The sequence below is a fragment of the Priapulus caudatus genome, unplaced genomic scaffold (assembly GCF_000485595.1).
Source record: "Priapulus caudatus unplaced genomic scaffold, Priapulus_caudatus-5.0.1 Scaffold448, whole genome shotgun sequence".
NCBI classification, from domain to species: domain Eukaryota; kingdom Metazoa; phylum Priapulida; class Priapulimorpha; order Priapulimorphida; family Priapulidae; genus Priapulus; species Priapulus caudatus.
In genome coordinates, this window is record NW_014577509.1 from 90,887 (window position 1) to 110,258 (window position 19,372).

Below are 19,372 nucleotides of genomic sequence, written 5' to 3' on the forward strand. Positions count from 1 at the left end.
AAATGGCATGGGGGGTAAATGGCATGGGGGGTAAGTTGTCCGGGGGGTGATTGTCCGGGGGGTATTTGTCCTGACACCAAAAATCCCTACCCTTTCTATAAAAATGTGTTATCGTGTGCATGCAGCGTACACGAGAGACGTGTTTTGTGAAGCTCTTGTTCTGGCTGCATGACTGCATAAATAAGGTACGTATAGACAATTATCATGCCCTTGTTGGATGGATAGTTGATAGTGGCAGTGAACAGCTGATCCATATTAGGCTTGCGTTTTATATTCAGCAACTACCGTTCCATTGACAAAATGTCCGACTTTACAGTTGAGTGGGTAGACCTCATTTGAACAGATCGAAGATAGAATTCTGTGACATGCTTGCATCGGTATCAAGCCTCGGTTTCTTAACCGATGGCTGCACGGCTGGCATGCTAGCCGGCCTTCTCACCTGAAAAATACATGTCACTATACATAACCACATGTGGTATCGTGCAGTACTGCCACCTCGTGGAAGAAAATGACGAGAAGAAATTAATCGGAGTGAAAAAGCATTCGTTTGTATCGTTCTGCACTACAGGAGATACACAATACAAGGTAGTAACTGAAATAACTGCAGTAACAGTAATATAAATGAGTGAACAAGATAATACACAGCTGTGGAGTCATTTAGATGGAATGTTAAAGTTATTGCATAAATATATTTAGCTGAAAGCGTGCAAAGCTTTTAAGAACTGTTTGGGTTTGGCCTTCAAATACAATTGCACTTACTAGATATATGAATGAAATTACATACTGTATAAGCTGTATATTTCACGGTGGTTTAATTTTCGCGAATTTCGCGAACGCGTGCCCGAACGCGAAAATAACAACACGCGAATAATTCATACCGAATAATACCAAATAATTCATAATTCACCGACCGCGAAATTAATCGCTTGCAAAATTGTCCGTCTAGTCTGAATTCGCGAAAATATCTGTACGCGAAAAATATGGCGTACAGTACACACATCTAGCTCTCCGCTACAAACCTGCGTGTTCCGTCCCTCTGTTTCAGATGAGACAGCTGCGAATACGAAATTCTTCGAATTTTTCGGTCCATTAACATTGCCCTCACTCTTAGTCATCGCTGCCAGCTTGCTAAGTGTATGCTTTCCTCTAGACAGGAACGAGCCCTTCCATTGCTAATCAAAGAAGAATAAAAAATTTCATGTCAGATACAAGTTGTGTATTAACAATGACATCTTTATTAAGCACATAAAAAGCCATTCGAATACTGTCTGTGAATTAATATGGTTGCAGGAAAAGTTCAGCAAGAACTATACATTATAGAATACATTATAAGTATATCTATATAAACTCACATACGCATATACCGCGAAAACAAAAAAACCAGATAAGAGACTGAAAGAGATCGTAAACCACTTCGTAAAACCACTTACAGATAGTTTGAACATTTTCGTAGGTGTTACTGGTGCTCCATCCTTCTTTGCTGTGTTGGTTTGGTTACTAGGTAATAGCTTTTGTTGCTGTATGTTTTCTAAAGAGCATGTAAATAAAACAGAAATATAATGAAATAAATAATCATATATTTGAGAACATGTTAGGTAGGGTTCTGCCCACGGTGGGCGGGTGTGCCCGGCACTGTTATATAAAAAAAAAAAAAAAGGTGATATATGGGCTTTTTATTGCTCAGAATGCAGGAAATTGAGTTTCAGACTATCCAAAATTAAAAATTTTCCGGTGGTGCATGCCCCGGACCCCCCTAGATTGGCTTCGCGCCTACGGAGCTTGCATCTTCCAACTTTGTCGCAACTGGATGCGCCCGGCACTAAAAAATCCTGGGCAGAACCCTGCATGTGATATTATATATTGGTAATGATTATTATCAGAGCAGATTTTCCAAGAATCAGCAAACTTAATTTGGCAAATAAATAGACACCACTCTGTACCTTTTTTCTTGAAAACTGCATCGTCAAACTTGAAACGTTGACTCTGCTCATCTTCTGGTAACTCTGCATCAATTGATTTCTATAAATACAGCCACAATTCTGAATAAGATTACATTTATAGAATATAACAGTATAATAGAAATTCACATGGTAGGGTCATCACATTATAAGAGCAACACCTCACGTGTAAAACTTTGTGGTCAAAATAAGTACTATTATGTTAATATAAATGCAAGAAAACATTTTAAAATTCATAAAGTAATTATGTAATGCCGTAACCAACTGGCATGATAATATTAGGACGGAGAGTCGAGAACTAGAATTACTGAGAAAGAGATGAAGGGGAAGGGGCCAGCATTACGAGACCATTCGCCTAGTGTTCACTATAGTGATCCCCCTTTCATGGGCACCGGTCGGGGACCATAAAAATTTCCCGATTAAATAGTGGACACATGTGCATCTGGATTGTTTTTCAAAGACATGTTGTTTTAGTGATGCACCAATTTATCCAAGGTCCAATGAAGTGGGGATCACTACACTATCAAGAGCTAATAAATACCTAGAGTGTACAACGGAAAAACGGGAAAATAGTGCTATTTCACGGCAATATTATTCTACTTTGCCTGCGAGTCTAGAATAATTTTATGGTATTGCATTAAGCAGAATTACTTGCTCTCTAAAACAAGACCAACCGCTTGTCACTACGATACTCCTAGGCTGAGATATTGGCTCGTAAACTTCCCCTCCCACAGGCCTCACGGCGCCTCGCATCCACAATATTCCCTTTACCTTCTCGCCTTTTGAGGGTTCTGGCTATCGTTTTCCGTCGCCGTTTCGAGAGCTGATTATTGATGTCACATGCCCAAATTTGGTACTTTTACTACACCATATAGTAACTGAGCTGCGTTGTTGAGACTTAATTTAGAAAACATTGCCGGCTCCATCATTATGGGCATTAGCCGTGCTAGGAAAGATAATGGGAGATAAGGGCCTAGGTGATGCCCTAGGTGTTGAAAGTCACCGATGATAACCGAAACACCGTTCATCCATAAAGTCATCACGGAAAAAACCGAACTCTCACGAAGCGACTTTCCTAACCCGCAAAAGGCAAGAAGATTAGGGAATATTGTGGATGCGAGGCACCGTGAGGCCTGTGGGAGGGGAAGTTTACGAGCCAATATCTCCGCCTAGGAATATCGTAGTGACAAGCGGTTGGTCTTGTTTTAGAGAGCAAAGAATTCTGCTTAATGCAATACCATAAAATTATTCTAGACTCGCAGGCAAAGTAGAATAATATTGCCGTGAAATAGCACTATTTTCCCGTTTTTCCATTGTACACTCTAGGTATTTATTAGCTCTTGACACTATCTATATTAGGTTTGGCTGCTTCAGGTTCTGACTTCAAGGCCAAACAACTATCTGATGTTAGATGCTCTTTGTACAGCTTTCTGTAGTAGCTGAAACAGTTGTGAATTGCTCTTGAAATAAGTAAGATCAGGAGTGAATAAATAGAATTTTTGATACACTTCTAGTAATATTTACCTGGACAATAATGAACGCAGGGCGATAGATTGTAGGAACCCTACACAACATCACACACAAACACACATCAATAATGACATTTTGCCAGTGAGCTGCATATTTATTACATTTAATTTTATTGACAGTATTTGAGCACACCATTTTTTTGGGTAGAAATACACACCAATTCTTTTTAAAAATTCCGGAAGAATGAATTTGAACTTCGTATGAGTCAAATGGCCATATGTAACAAACTATGTATGGGCGAATTGTCATATCCCAAGTTTAGTAGTATCATTTTCAAATTCTATGCGAATGAATTAAGGTAACCCATTAATTATTGTAAAGCAGATATTATTGTACTAATTTTTCCTTCCCTTAGATGTAGCAGCTATTCGTTGCATACTCTATTCTGACAGCAAGTATTAGCCTGTATTAATTATATAATTGGCTCAACAACGTGGGTAATTAAGGTAAGGTGACAGGGAGGATGATCAAGTAGAATGCAGGGGTGGTGGGAGCAATTGCATAGAGTACAGTCTGACGGCATTTGTACGTTATTCATTACGAGCAAGGCCTACCTTGTTGTCTTGCAACCACTGGTCTCTCTCAAACCTGGCTTTACGCCACTGGCTATCCTGCTCATCCACATCGTCTCTGACCACATTCTCATCATCAGACCCATAGCCGGAGGGTCGATCGGCGTCATTTATGTCATCTAGATTGTCACCAAATCAGTGCAAGCACAGTTCTTAAAGCCGGCACAGTGTACTGAAATACCCATAAGTCTGCACCAGATTGCCTACACGTAGAAGCACAGGCTGAGGCCAACGGACCTACTACAATTCACCCGAGTTCCCCAGTGATGTAATGGTGTGTCAAACTCTTAACATATACCCTGACATATCATTGTTTACAACACAAAACTGTGTGAAGCAGCGATGGTAGCATCCGCTTATCCTGTTTAGACATTAATATTATGTGCCTTTCCATCAATCGTACAATTAAGTGATTAGGCAGTAGCAATTGCATCAGATTCCGCAAAGATGGAGCTTACCTATATTTTTCCACTTGAACTGTCGCTGTCTACCCTTGCTGCCATTCCACAAGTCTCCATCCTCTAAGAAGGCCTCCTGATATAGCCTCAGCTCTCTGTTGTCATCGTCTATCATTTGTTTCCTGCAAAGATTTCGTGTAAGCGTGAATATAATCATACACGCACATGCTGGTTTCCTCATAACACACTTTTATCACAATTACCTGCAAGAACCTCTTTCACACCAAAAATCTACGATACTCACATGTGAACCTTGTTGATCTGATCTCGTAGTTCATTGTTGGAGGGAAGGTCCTCAATGTCTCCCATCTCCTCCTCCATAACGTCATCCTCCTCTGCCCCATCCCAATCCTCATCGCTACCCACCTCACTGCCGGACAACTCTGCCTCTGCCTCAAGAAATTCTTTACTGATGACCTGTTTTCTAAAATAGATGAAAAACAATTTATCATTGAATCGATATAGAAAACCACGTATCCTTTGATAATATTACACGCAAATTTTATGACTAATTTCCATGGCCGTGGATGGAATATTTATTTTTATTTGTCATAATTGCATTAAAAAGGATATAACCAGTTCTGTGGAACTCAGAGTATGTCAATATATGCCAGCAATTATAAAATTTACTTACAGTAATACATTTTATAAGTATGTACATAAGATTATAGATCCAAGTTCTAAATGGATAGTTTTGCCCTATATTTGCTGTCAGAGTCAGAGTTCTGACATTTCAAATAAATATGGATTTCCTATTGATTAGATGACTTTGCTATTTACATTATGTCAATTTGACACCTGTCCAGCAATGATTCCTGTTTAAGGCACTAACTTTTGCTTACCTAGTGTTCGCAATGAGTTGAAAGCCCCTGCTAGAATTGTCCTCCGCTGCCTGCCACTCGTGCGCAACAACGCTCGATTCCTCCTCGTCGCTAAACACCGGCCTCCGGATTCTCGACCTTCGCTTCTTGACCCCCGAGCCAAGGTCGCCGAGGTTCGGCTCAAAGTCGATGTTCGCCGACGCGTCGTCGCTCGCCTCCGCATCCGACTCAGCCGTCGGCGGCCGCGCCTTTCTCCGCCGACAAACGACAAATTCATCGTCGTCTTCGTCATCGTCGTCGTCGTCGTCGCTGTCAAAGTTGTGACCTGTCACAATCACGAAATCGTCGTCCTGCGCCTCCTCCTCGGGGTCGGCCGGGGTTGGGCGTCCGCCGCTGCAAGTATCGTGAGAAATACCATCACATCAAATACAGGAGGGTACCATCGCAGAACGCTTACGGAAATACTCTACGAAGATAGAGGATGGTAAACCTCAAGTAGGGAAGTTGGCTGAGAGATATTACTATTCGTTTTCATTCATATTAGGTATATTTTTTCAATGATGCTACACTCATTATTACATGGTATCAAGAGTACATAAAGCCTAAACAGTCTATGTGCTATTGATAGTTGTTATTAAACTGACTTTTTTGTCCAAGAAAGAACAATCCATACACCGAGGCATGAGGGTATCATCAATGTTCTAACTATAGCTTTTGTGGATTACAACGTTTCACCGAATCTTCCACAGTGATACTGTGCATACAGTATTGATAGTGACACCTAGACCACAGATGCAGGAACACAAGAAACCTGGGTATTTTTATTATTAATATTCTCAACTATTATTTATAATTACCCAGTAAAGAAGCCAGTAAACCCAAGATGGTTATCCTGTGACGTTGCCATTATCGATGCAGTATTGGTTTCCTGGTGACCGTTACTGCTTAGATGGGGTGTAAATGTCTCAGAGCATGCAATGGAGCTGCTCCCACAATTTGACGGGGCGACTGCTGTTGGCTCATCTGGTTCAATGCTTGGCTACACAGAGACAACCAGTGATAAGTACTAACTTGTGTTAAATGGAAAGCAAAATGATATTCAAGAAATTCTCTGCAAAGATAATCATAGGAGGCTGTGATACTAATGTGCTAATAGTAATAGGGGTATTATAATTCACTCGGAGATCAGGAGATGTTATTTCAAACCCTTCTGGAAATAATTACATCAGTGATGTTATAAATGATGGTGATGAAAACATTAATGGTTATATAAAAAACAGATCCATGCAAAACAGCAGTGTACTAGTAGATTTACCCAGGAGAGCTACTGTTATCATATCAGTAATATATACACCAATCAGCTAACAATACAAACCATTCATGCAGGTTTGTCCTGGCTAATTTTGATATGGTAAAAATTAAAATTTCAACAATGTTTAAAACTTTGGCATGACAGAAGCAGCCAAAAATACTAGACCTTACAACGTTTTATTCTAACCATGAATACTTTGTGCAAATAAGCATAAATAGCTATTCTTCTTACACGTGTACTCTATTTCAACATTCTATTACATACCTCAGCAGAGAAGGTGCCAGAACAAAGTCCGACGACCTCCTTCATGTTGGCTTTGCTCGGAACTCTGTCGAGTTGACTTCCGAATATCCCTTTGAGGCGCGACTCGCCACCGCCGAACACGCCTCCAGCTTCTCCACCCGCAGCGAACATCGTCTGCGGTTCGCTACTCGCGCCGAACGTTCCCGAACACAGGTTGACGAGATCTTCCATCGTCTCGCCGTCGTCTGCACGCGAGCCAAACAGGTTCTTCGCGGACTTGCGCTCCTGGCTGCTGGGCGTGTCTGTCGCAAATTGCCCCGAGCAGAGCTGCAGCAGCTCTCCCATGTCGGCCGCGTTGTCATCCTCCGTCATCGGCAGCTTCTGCTTGTGGCTCTTCTTATCGCTGCTCTTCCTCGTCTTTAAGAAGCTGAGATAACGAGAAGGTGAACGAGAAGGTGAACGAGAAGGTGAACGAGAAGGTGAACGAGAAGGTGACCGAGAACGAAACCGATGTAGTAAAGTTACATGTGTCACGATGCAGTTCAATGGGGCGACGGGGAAAAGGGATGGTGTACTTTCACGTACTGTATAAGCAGGGGTGTGAACAGCTAGCAATATTTTTGGCTGGTACTCAAATATTTCAATGAAAGTGGCCGAAGGCCACCACACACAGCAGTGGCCAGAGGCCACTGCCGTAGCCTTACCAAAAGGAGGCCGAAGGCCTTCTTATGGTAAGAAGCGTAGGCCGGGCGAGTTCGAGGGGGTGTCCCCCTCGAACCTTAGAGAATTTTAAAGAATTCATATCCAAATGATGCAAATCTGGGGCATCTTGACACCTATGACATGAGTAAGATCAGTACATAAGTATGGAGACAGATTTTAAAAGCATTGTATTCAGAACACAAAAATTAGTTGTTTCAAAATCTGTCAAGAGTCAACCACAAATGCACCTTGAATAGTGAATACATCACAAGTTCAGCTAAACACAGAACTATTACGGCTAGCGCAAATCGTGGAGTGTCTGCCTGTACGAGCGAGGAAGATCGATTGTTTATACGCGAAGTCTCTTGCGGCTGGGGTCCAGGGCCCGCGTAAGGGCCCTGGAAGTTAGTTCAGGGGGTTTGAGAAAGCGGCCCGCGAGGCACGTGTGTATGGCTGTGCACATCGACGCTGCGTACGTGCCTGCTGGCAGGGGCGGCATTGATTGAAGTACGGGAGGGGGGCACGATTGTTTCAGCGTGGTACTAATCACTACTAAAATGTAGAGGGTTGGCATTGCTGGACTATGAGAGAGCGACAGCAAAACTCTTTCGGGTAATTGACAAAAAAGCTACAATCGGGAATGACACACGAGTGTGCCGCCAGGGAAAAATATACGTGTGAATTTCATTAGGATTGTCCATGGATTACCGTTCTATAATCCTACGGGTCTACGTAGGCACGCCCGCACACACGCACGCACGCATGCAGGCACGCACGCACGCACGCGCACACATGCACGCGCGCAGGCACGCCCGCCGTGTATTTTTTCCCCTGGCGGGTTGACAACGGACTTGGCGGGTATCTGCCTCACCCCCCTAAAATTTCTCAACGAATCTACACGAATTGGAATACCCATCAAATTAGAATATAAATCGGCGGATTTCCGCCATTTGGCGGGACATTCACACCCCTGATAAGACGTGTGCAAGAATCTGATGTGGGATGATCACAAACAGGTGATCTCACACCACGCGTGACTCTTCACGTCTTCACCAGCAACACATCAACCAATCATATATGTCGCTGATACGACAAACAGTTATAGAACTTTTTACTCTTATATCGCTAATTTCATTTCAATAAGATGAAAGAAATTTAATTAAGATATTAAGGTAGAAGCAAGCATGGCAAAACCATATAAAGGTCTTCACTCCCTGATGGCATTAAGGGTAGGACCTACTTTATGAAGGTTTTAGAATTGATAAAAGAATCACCCAGCAGTGTATAGAAGCCCATGTTGTGGTATGCAGTGTGTTAGCCAGAGACCTGTCTACCCGTCTTTTGGACGGCCTATTCTTGGGTGAAACGGATGAAATTTGATATATTATACACCTTGTATAACTGACAACAGTGCTTATAAGAATATAAAATCATATCGGATTCTTGTCTTTTTGGCATTTCAGACTAAATTTCCTCCATCCTGAGTTTTTTCCTGGCTAACACCCTGGTGGTATTATAGACACAACTTACCCATCTGCATCCAGCAACTGGCTCAACTGGCTGTCCTCGTACATTGGCAGACGAAAACCAAGCTGTGACTCACTCGACGAACTGACTGTCGCCTGCTTTCCAGTCGTGCCTTCGTACAAGTCCTGAGAGTCTTCAACAGGCATTAACATTTTGGTGCTGTTGGAATCCTGCAAAAACGCAGCAATTTGTATTTATATTATTATATTATTAATGTATTTATATAATATTTTTGTATTTATATTAGCAAATTGCAGTGTATTACTGTAGCCACAGTAGGATCATGGAAGTGTATGAATTAATATTGAAAGTTTATACAGAAATCTTAATTATATTAACTTGATATTTATATGACACATTAGGCAATATCCTGAAGTAACATTGATAACATGTGCATGAAGTATTATAGAAGAATTAGTACCGATCTTAATAAAGCAAATGCTTTCTCTCTTGGCATAGGAGTGAGAAATTCCGGCTGTTGGGTTTGTATATTGGTTCCACCTTCTGTCATGCCTACTGCTGGTTGGTTTGGAGGAATTATAGAACCGCCAAACTCGAAACTGCAATGATAATCACTGGTTATCAAATAAGAATGCTCACAAACATTAAACAGATAAAATGCATATACTCTCTATAATACACAACGATATATGTATATACAGCTCCACTCCGCTAATATAGTAATGATAACAGACAGGGGCAATGTTAAAAGCCAAGTTTATATGCAAAATAGAGACTGCCAGGTGGCATGGAAGCTATGCATAAAAAACATTGTCATTAGAAGCTAGACTGGAAAAAATTTACATTTTGAAGCACAAATGGAACACTACCTTGAGTCTGGATCAGATGCAGTCATAAAGCCCATACGAGCAGGGTGGGACTCATGCTCTTCAAATAGGTCCTTTGACTTTTGATGTGACAGGGCTAAAAATGTTTAGACGATACATGTAATGATGTTTAGCAACCATAAAACCGAGAGAAGCTGAACAGGGTAGTATTTCAGCCTTTTTAAAACATTATTTCTTTCAAGAACAATTGCAATTTCAAACGTTCAATTTTGTTATTAGTGATAAACATAAATTTATTCTTAAATTGTATTGCTGGTTGATATTGAACTATAGCATTAGACACTATGCTACACTTGCAACTATTAACCAAGAGCCCAAACCGAATGAGTCTCTAGCCCAATTTGTAAGCTAGGTTCCTTACCTCCATGCATAGTTTCATGGCTGAGCCTCTTTTTAAGATTCGTAAGGGCAGGACTCCTGCTTTTATCACTTGAGCTAGGCCCTGTGCCAAAGAGGTCCTGGATGGTGTTGATGGAGTTACAGACTGGGGATACTTGCTTCCAAGTAAACTTTGATGCGATCGAACGGCTCTCTCCTGTAAATAGAACCGCATTTGTTAGGGAGCCGTTCACAACTATCAGCATTATTTGTAATGTTCCGTAAGGTACATAAGGTAATTAGTAATGTAACCAAGTACATGTTCAGGACACCACTCTCTACCCCCAGAAGTGTGTGTGTATGTGTATATATGTATATATATATATATATGCCGATTTTAATTAGGAGAACCACATTTTTATGTATGAATTGAAATTTATTTGCTTTTAGCAGTTATTCTGACAACCGAAAGTGTACAAGGACTGTTGATTCGCCTGCCAACCCCCAGGATATGGATGTACACTTGAGTTAATCTCAATAAGTGTGAACGGTCTCTTATAACGCGGCCCTTTTCCATGAAGTCAAACCACTTACTTCTCACACTCATTTCATACAGAGTAAGTGCTAATATCCTTGTGGGCTCATGAGCATGACAAATACCACCCAACAAGTACATTGTGTAAATAAACTACGAAATCCAATTAGTTGATGGGAACAAGCTATTACAGGTGCAGTGATGAGAATGGCCCAAGAAAAAAAAACACTGAAAATACTGACCACCAAACGTGAGTGCCAAACGCAATTATAGAAAATGCCTTAAGCATTTTCTGGGAAGGGTATGGGAGGGGGTATCCCCTTCATAGGAAATTTTGTAACATGAATACATTATGGTGCATTCTGGACCTATCTGAGCATCAATTTAGGTTATTTTAAAGGATGAGTTTTAGGATGAGGTCATTTGTACAGTTGCAGACAAGCATCTTTTCGACATCACTATCATCTACATTTATTCTCGTAATGGCGCTCACAGTGCGACATCAATGATCAAAACAAACACCCGAGCAAGAGACCGGACGATAGGCCAAAACATTTCTTACCCCCCTTATCATCTGGTACATCATCACTCTCCGAGTCTGTGTGTAAAGTCAACTCCATCTGCTCTTCCTCTTCTACTCCACCTTTTAACAAACGATAAATGATGCCATTTAATTAATATCTAGCCTTTTACATGCCATAAAAATAAAGCTTTGTGATACATGTAAAATGCACGGCTGTCGCAATACAGATGTAATTACAATCATGGTACTATTCATTCCACTCGATTTGTGATGAGGCGTACATCAGTAAGCTGTACCTTCTTCGACCTGCTGTAAATCTTCATCTTCAGCCTCTGAATCTGCATCTCCTCCTTCATCATCCTCTTCCTCATTATCATCATCGTCGTCACTATCATCACCACCTTCTGCTGCTTCTTCTTCACACTCCTCGGTTACGTAAGTGCATTTGGATTTCTTTCTCTTAACCTTGTTCTCGGAAACCTGTTATATAAAAGATTATTAATAAGAAGAAAACCAACAAATCTAAGTAATCCCGCTATCTATACGAGAATACACACATGTTAACATACCTGTTCATCACTTTCTTCATCTGTTGTGAGCTCCTCTTCTGCTTCTTCCTCCTCTTCCTCAACATCTTCCTCTTCTCCCTCACATTCCTCCTCATTATCAAGCTTGTACAGTTCGGTTCTTCGTTGCAGGCTCTGGTCTCTTCTTTCCTTGATTTTCACTTTTAGGGATTCACGCAGCTTTAGCAGTTTTGCTCCTGGACATATTCGTTTTGATGGGAATGAATCCATTGTAATTTAAAAGCACAATGTGGCTACAAAATCTTATATACGTTCTGCAGATTTCCATATAAACACTAAAATTATCATTCATGTCATTAAGTGCTGCTTTTTCTCAATAATTTAGTCTCGAAATCGCTATTTACAAGCTTATTAGAACCAAAACCTACACCATATATATAACAAATTTTCCTAAAGGGGTCAGCAAAGCAGAAAAATACATATATAACATAAGGCTATATTATTATTAAAGCAATAACGGTTTCATACCAGGTTTATTATGCTGAAGGTTAGTCTCTTCATCTCCTGAGATTGACACGTTGATAGAATCAGTGACCAGTATCTCCTTTCCCTGTGTGTCTGCCTCTTTATGCACAATACTGAAAAAACAATTTAATAATGATACCTATCTGATACTAAAAAACTCCCGACTGATAATAACAAAGAGTCACAGTCACGAGAAATGAAATGGGTGCAACATATTAAGATTCCCGTTCTGTGATATTGATGACGTGAGACTCACTGCAGCTGCACATCGTGTCGTCGACGTGGCGTTTGCTTTGCAGTGTGCTTCATGAACCGCTGCTTCAGGTCAACCATGCCGCGTGGCTGTGGTGGCGCCATCTCTTGCTGGAATACATAAATCACATTGACAATAAACTGAATTTAGTAAAAATATCATCAACTATAAATAAGATATAAGCTGGCTCAATTTCAACAATTCTTTGGCTACCTAGGCTTACCCTAGACTACTATTATACAGTAGAATTTGAACAGAGCTTTCTTCACCAAAGACACTGACCCCGGAGAGTTTAATATAATCTTTCGGCCCGCTGCTTAGACGAGGCGCCACACGCGCATTCCTCAGAGCTTGTAGCTTCAGAGCAGCAAGTTTCGGCGTCACTCCGCTCCTTCTCCTCGGCGACATCAACCCCGACGTCGAGGGTGCACAGTCCTGACTCTCACCGACGCCTGGCCAAGCTGCTTCTGCGTCGTCCAAGTCGTCGTCGAAGCGGAAAGACTTTGCCTTTCTCTCTGGCGACGCGTCGACCACAGCTGTCATTTTCTGGTCGACAGCAGGATTCCCCTTCTCATCTTCCTCCAGGATGAGGTTCAGGGATTCGCTTTCCTGTACGAGGTTCAGGGATTCGCTTTCCTGTACGAGGATCAGGGATTCGCTTTCCTGTACGAGGTTCAGGGATTCGCTTTCCTGTACGAGGTTCAGGGATTCCCTTTCCTGTACGAGGTTCAGGGATTCGCTTTCCTGTACGAGGTCACCAGCTTCACTTTCCCGATTAGTAACTGGTTGCCAGCTATCTCCTTCGATCGCGTTCGTATCTGGGTGGACACTCAGACCTACAGACTCTGCTTTCTCGTCACTTGGAGTTAGAGGAGCAACTGATGATGGCAGATCGATGTCTACGGCGACAAAACTCGCGTCTTGAGCCACATTTCTTCCCACACTATCCTCAGGCATACCTCCCGTCTCCACTCTATCACCGGACGCACTGGGGGTCTCGCCGACCGCAGCACTCTGGCCGATGACAATGCTGAGATCTGGCAGCTCGTCATTGGTTCCGTTGACACAGTCACGCACATCGTCGTTTGAAAAACACGAGGAACTTTCCTTCTGGATAGTAGCATCGTCGTTTGACACACACAAGGAACTTTCCGTCTGGATAGTAGCATCGTCGTTTCCGCCAAGATCGGGCAAAGAACGACGAGGCTCCTTCCGTGATGCTGCCTTCTGCAATTTGGCTTCATGACGTATCTCACTGAAATGTTACAAAATCACACGTTTAACATCCAAAGGTATGCCTGTTGCTCGCAAATCCAACGTATTCCATTGTAAGCCTGATATGCCAAAACTCGATATAATGCAGAATTGCTTATATTATAACATGGTCAAAGGTTTCCAGAACAATGTGGAATTTTAGTTTAAAACAGTATTTTAAAATTCAACGAGTTTTAAGAAGTTATATCAAATCCCAGGACCTGTTTATAACAATAAAATATTCAAAGTCGATATATGACACAGACTCAACTAAATTTGTGGACCTAATCGCCTGCTTTTTTATATCAGCTCTACAATAAAGACATGAAACGAAATTAAGTAAGCAATACCTTGGTGTCAACTTTATTGGGCGCGTTTCTTTCTTTCGGGTGAGAAACTCGGCCAACGTAAGTGGCTTCGGCTTATGATACGGCAGGGACACGCTTGATTCTGAAACATGCAAATGTTTCTATTTCACAGATGCTAGTACAGTCCATTGTAAGTGTGTGTCCGCTGATTATGACTACTGTAATTAGTTATGAGACACGGAAAATTTTACTGTAGCAATGAAAAATTATTTTCAAATTTTACTTGAAAAATTGCTGATTTACTTTCCCAGTGTGTCTGATAATAGCCTTAAATAGCAGTGTGTGCAGGTAGGTAGTTTTTAGCTGTTTACTAGACACTCCTTGCAGTGTTTCCCCTGCATTGTCGCCTCACTCAAATTCTCAGCTGCCACATGGAAATTTGTGCAAAACACCGCCTCGCTGATTCCAATTTTTGCACAAAAAGTGGACGGCGCTCGAAAGTAGGTCGACTGGCGTGCTCCAAAATAGGACGTTCACATCTCTTATATGAGTAACAACTGTATGCAATTTGAAACATGTGGGTCAAAACGGTTCTCGAGTTATGCGTTGACCGTAGGCAGACACTGAAATGCAGAGAGGTAATTGCCGAAATCTTTCTAATTTGCATAATTAAAGAAAATAAATCAAAACCTGTGTGATAGTGTTTGCCGCCGGGCCAGTCCTTATTCATTGACATACCAAAAATGAGCAAAATGCGTTGAACCTAAACCTTGCGAAAAAGTGGACGTGGCTCGAAAGTAGGTCGACTGGCGTGCCTCCAAAATAGGACGTTCAAACCTCTCCATAGGAGTAACAACTATATGCAATTTGAAACATGTGGGTCAAACGCGTTCCTGAGCGCATCGTTGACTAGCCAAATGTTTGACGGACGGACGGACGACGCTACGACACCAGATGGCAATATAGCATCATCTCGACGATGTCAAGGTGACTAAAAAACTGAAACCACAGCCCGGAGGTCTGGGTTAAGGAAGCATTTTCCATGCAATCTAAGGCATTTCCTGGCATCTAGAATTAACTTTGAAATAACAATTTATTAGCTATTATAAAGTATTAAAGCTAATTATAAGCTATTAATTTTAGTCCCACAGTCTAGACTCTAGAGTGAACATTTAATTCTGTAATATTAACTTTAACTTTAATATTAGCTAACCTAAAGAACACTACAACTGTATGATTCTACATTATAGTATGACAGCTTTATCAGAGAACTCTTTTAATCACCACCAAACAATATATTTGTGCTTTAAAATTTATATTACATTATCAAGATATCTTTTTTAAATTTACAATTAAATTTTTTTTACATTTCATTACAAATTTTGACGGTTTCACAAAATCGACCCGGGGCTGTTTTAAAAAGCAGAATCTCGCCCAAAAACGGAAAGATCACAACTCGTGTTTTTAACATCCGTATATCACACGCATTAACGTCAGCCCAGCTGAGAGGGTCTATGTCCCCAGGGTACTGCTGTGAACGTACCCTGGGTACGGTCCGCGTATACCGCGAACGTACGCTGGTACTATCTAATATGCCGGACCGTACCTCGCCTACTCCACTAACGAGTCTAGGGAGTCGCCTACGCCTGCTCCCTAACGCCTAACCGCGCCTAACAGGGCTAACCTAACGCCTAACCATATCAGATAGTTACCAGGGTATGTTCCGGTATACCGGACCGTACCAGGGTATTGTTCTGGTTCATCTTAAAAAATTATATGTTTGCTGTCCTCCGACCTACCCACGAAAATAGCCGCAACCCAAAAGTTTTTTTTTTACAGTTTGGGTTCCATATTTTTTTTTTATTACATTTTTTTATAGTTAGACAAACGTGTTTTTTCGAAACACAAAAGCATGTGTGGCAAACATGAAGACAGTAACTATTATGCCTAAAAAAAAAGACACTACCTACCTACCCACTAAAAAAATCCTGGGTCGGGGGACAGCAAACATTTAAGATTTTTTAAGGATGGCCCAGGGTATGTTCCGGCAGTACCCTGGGGGACATAGACTGACCCTTATGAGCGCCAGACGCACCGCCTGGGTGAAAAGTTCATCGTGATTGGTTTACTTGCTTCCACGCGAATTGAAGCCAAAGAATGTTGATACAACGCCAGGGAATGTTGACACATCGGACCCTTGCAGCGAGAAGCACTCTCATACGGCAACTTGAATTAAATGACAGTTTACGCCTACATATACACTCATTGGCAGAGATAACACATTATATATCGCCTCAATCCTAGCTCGTTAGGTGCTCTCACATTGGCAACATGCCAAATCCATTATCCTTCCTGACATAATTGCCTAGCTGGGCAGATACATACGACAAAACGACCCCGTCCTTGTGCCATAATGTTGTTAATTTTCTAGTAATAAAAACAGTTTGCAGCGGCAATAATAGGATCTTTTAAGTTAGACACTTACACGTGGACTTAAGTCGGCTACTCTCAGGCACATTTGGCGCTTGTTTGTCGGCTGCTAACTAGACGTTCTAAAGCCGAACGCGCGCTGGCGATTTCCAATCACGTGACTGCCGCGCAAATGCCACACGATCACACACCAACGGCACGAGACGTATATAGACGTGCATATGATATATTGTACACTAGCAAAGATACCTGGCGTTTCCCGGGAATAAAAGCACTCAGTTTGGTGACCACTTGGTTGAAAGGAAAAAATAAGAAAAAATCTATCTATCTATTGATTCGATCGATCGATCAATCTATCTATCTATCTACTACTGTACGGTGTACCTTTAGTAACAGTAAAGCAAGTCTGCCATCATTATAGATATAAACCACGTCTCATACTCGCTACGCTCGGTGAGATATCCCATCTCAAGCTCATACTGTGATAGAACCTATTTAAGTCTCACGAAGCATATACACATGTCTCACGAAGCAGATACATATGTCTCCCAAAGCAGATACGGATGCCTCACGAAGCAGACATATACATATGTCTCACAAAGCAGACACATATGTCTCACGCAAGCAGATACATATGTCTCACGAAGCAGATACACATGTCTCACGAAGCAGATACATATGTCTCACGAAGCAGATACGGATGTCTCACGAAGCAGACATATATATCTCACGAAGCAGTACTACTTATGACCTGATCTCTCAAAGCAGATACATATGTCTCACGAAGCAGATACACATGTCTCACGAAGCATATACACATTTCTCACGAAGCAGATATACATATGTCTCACAAAGCAGACACATATGTCTCACGAAGCAGATACATATGTCTCACGAAGCAGATACACATGTCTCACGAAGCAGATACATATGTCTCACGAAGCAGATACGGATGTCTCACGAAGCAGACATATATATATCTCACGAAGCAGATACTTATGTCTCTCAAAGCAGATACATATGTCTCACGAAGCAGATACGCATGTCTCACGAAGCAGATACACATGTCTCACGAAGCAGATACATATGTCTCACGAAGCAGATACGGATGTCTCACGAAGCAGACATACATATGTATCACGAAGCAGATACTTATGTCTCTCAAAGCCGATACATATGTCTCACGAAGCAGATACACATTTCTCGCGAAGCAGATACATATGTCTCACGAAGCAGATACATATGTCTCACGAAGCAGATACATATGTCTCACGAAGCAGATACATATGTCTCACGAAGCAGATACATATGTCTCACGAAGCAGATACACATGTCTCACGGAAGCAGAATTATACATATGTCTCACGAAGCAGATACTTATGTCTCTCAAAGCAGATAAATATGTCTTACAAAGCAGATACACGTCTTACGAATCAGTAATTATTTTTTAAAAAGCTCAGTGCAAGACAGCGGAACTACATCGACGCACAGACGCGCATAAGGGTCCAACACTACGCGCCATCGTAATAAACTCACCTGCTCCTTGCACATCTTTTGTGCTTTTTCAAAAATTCGAAAGATTAGCCAATCGTAATTCTTCATAAAAAGGTTCAGCCGTAAACGGCGAGTTGGTCATATATACAGTCTCTTCAAATCAACCGCTCCGTGCTAGTGATCTAGTTAGATGTTGATGCATTACCTAAGATCACCTCCACAAAAAGGAGCTATGTCAGCTAAATGTACGGCCCTCTAATGACCGCCTTCACAATATAAATCGTTGTTTAATGCAAGCACTGAGAAAACGAACTTCAGACACATTAGCCCTGTATTTGCTTCTGTATTATATAGGACCTGAGATGGATCTAGGTATATATCGTATATATATATATATATATATATATAATATATATATATATATATATATAATGCGCGAACGCCGACGCAACCTGTGTTTAGGCGCTCATGAACCAAATATGTCTGCATTCGCTTTGCGTTTGTAAACTTGCAATCTGAAAACACAATTCAAAACTTCGTCCTCACAATTAAAATGTACTAGATATGTGTATATCTCTTTACCGCGAAAGGTTGTGCACCTTCAATGAAAGTAAAGTTTTAACGAAATTTGAAAGCAACAATACTGGGACATGTGAGACGAGTTTAAATCATTTTCCCACCAAGCTCACATGTTAAAAGTGTAAATGAATTTGTTTCTGTGCAAAATCGCACGTTATTCCGCGCTAGAATATGCAGTAATAAACCCGTGTACGAAAAATAAATCGTTCCTGAAAAACTGTTCGTAAAGCGAAAATGTCGGTAACATTTTCTTTATTGACTTACATAATAGTATTAGAGCGGCATTCTGGCGAAAACAAGTAGGTAATTCCCCCATCTTCCCTAATAGAAGCACAATTGTGAATGCAAATAAAACACGCACGCACGCGCACACACACCACGCACGCACGCACGCACACACACACGCACGCCCGCAGCCAACGCACACACACACACACGCGCACGCACGCACGCGCGCACGGCACGCACGCACGCACACAACACACACACACATGTAATATTATATACATAAAGCTATACATATAATATGTATAGCTTTATATATATATATATATATATATATATATATATATATTATATATATCATCCATATATAGCTCGTGATATAATGCACAGCACACGGCACGCACTTTACATGCAAATATACGCGCGCACA

General features: G+C 41.4%; 1 protein-coding gene across 2 annotated transcripts in view; it reads right to left on the reverse strand.

Annotated features, from left to right (window-relative positions):
* Positions 1–7: 7 nt before the first annotated feature.
* LOC106810514 (claspin-like) overlaps positions 8–19,372 on the reverse strand; it is a 90,487-nt gene continuing 71,122 nt past the window's right edge. Inside the window, exons 5-25 of one of the 2 annotated variants that reach the window (XM_014813893.1) lie at positions 14,257–14,356; positions 12,935–13,907; positions 12,656–12,762; positions 12,403–12,512; positions 11,917–12,110; positions 11,644–11,827; positions 11,387–11,467; positions 10,333–10,506; positions 9,954–10,047; positions 9,545–9,683; positions 9,127–9,293; positions 6,916–7,321; positions 6,197–6,378; positions 5,361–5,732; positions 4,763–4,942; positions 4,519–4,640; positions 4,043–4,179; positions 1,941–2,019; positions 1,431–1,528; positions 1,020–1,172; positions 8–439 (exon numbers count right to left, since the gene is read on the reverse strand). In XM_014813893.1, the coding sequence (XP_014669379.1) occupies positions 332–439; positions 1,020–1,172; positions 1,431–1,528; positions 1,941–2,019; positions 4,043–4,179; positions 4,519–4,640; positions 4,763–4,942; positions 5,361–5,732; positions 6,197–6,378; positions 6,916–7,321; positions 9,127–9,293; positions 9,545–9,683; positions 9,954–10,047; positions 10,333–10,506; positions 11,387–11,467; positions 11,644–11,827; positions 11,917–12,110; positions 12,403–12,512; positions 12,656–12,762; positions 12,935–13,907; positions 14,257–14,356 (4,160 nt within the window). In that variant the 3' untranslated portion in view covers positions 8–331. Of the gene's footprint in view, positions 440–1,019; positions 1,173–1,430; positions 1,531–1,940; positions 2,020–4,042; positions 4,180–4,518; positions 4,641–4,762; positions 4,943–5,360; positions 5,733–6,196; positions 6,379–6,915; positions 7,322–9,126; positions 9,294–9,544; positions 9,684–9,953; positions 10,048–10,332; positions 10,507–11,386; positions 11,468–11,643; positions 11,828–11,916; positions 12,111–12,402; positions 12,513–12,655; positions 12,763–12,934; positions 13,908–14,256; positions 14,357–19,372 lie in introns of those variants that run through there. The other variant, XR_001394029.1, reaches the window with a different exon arrangement.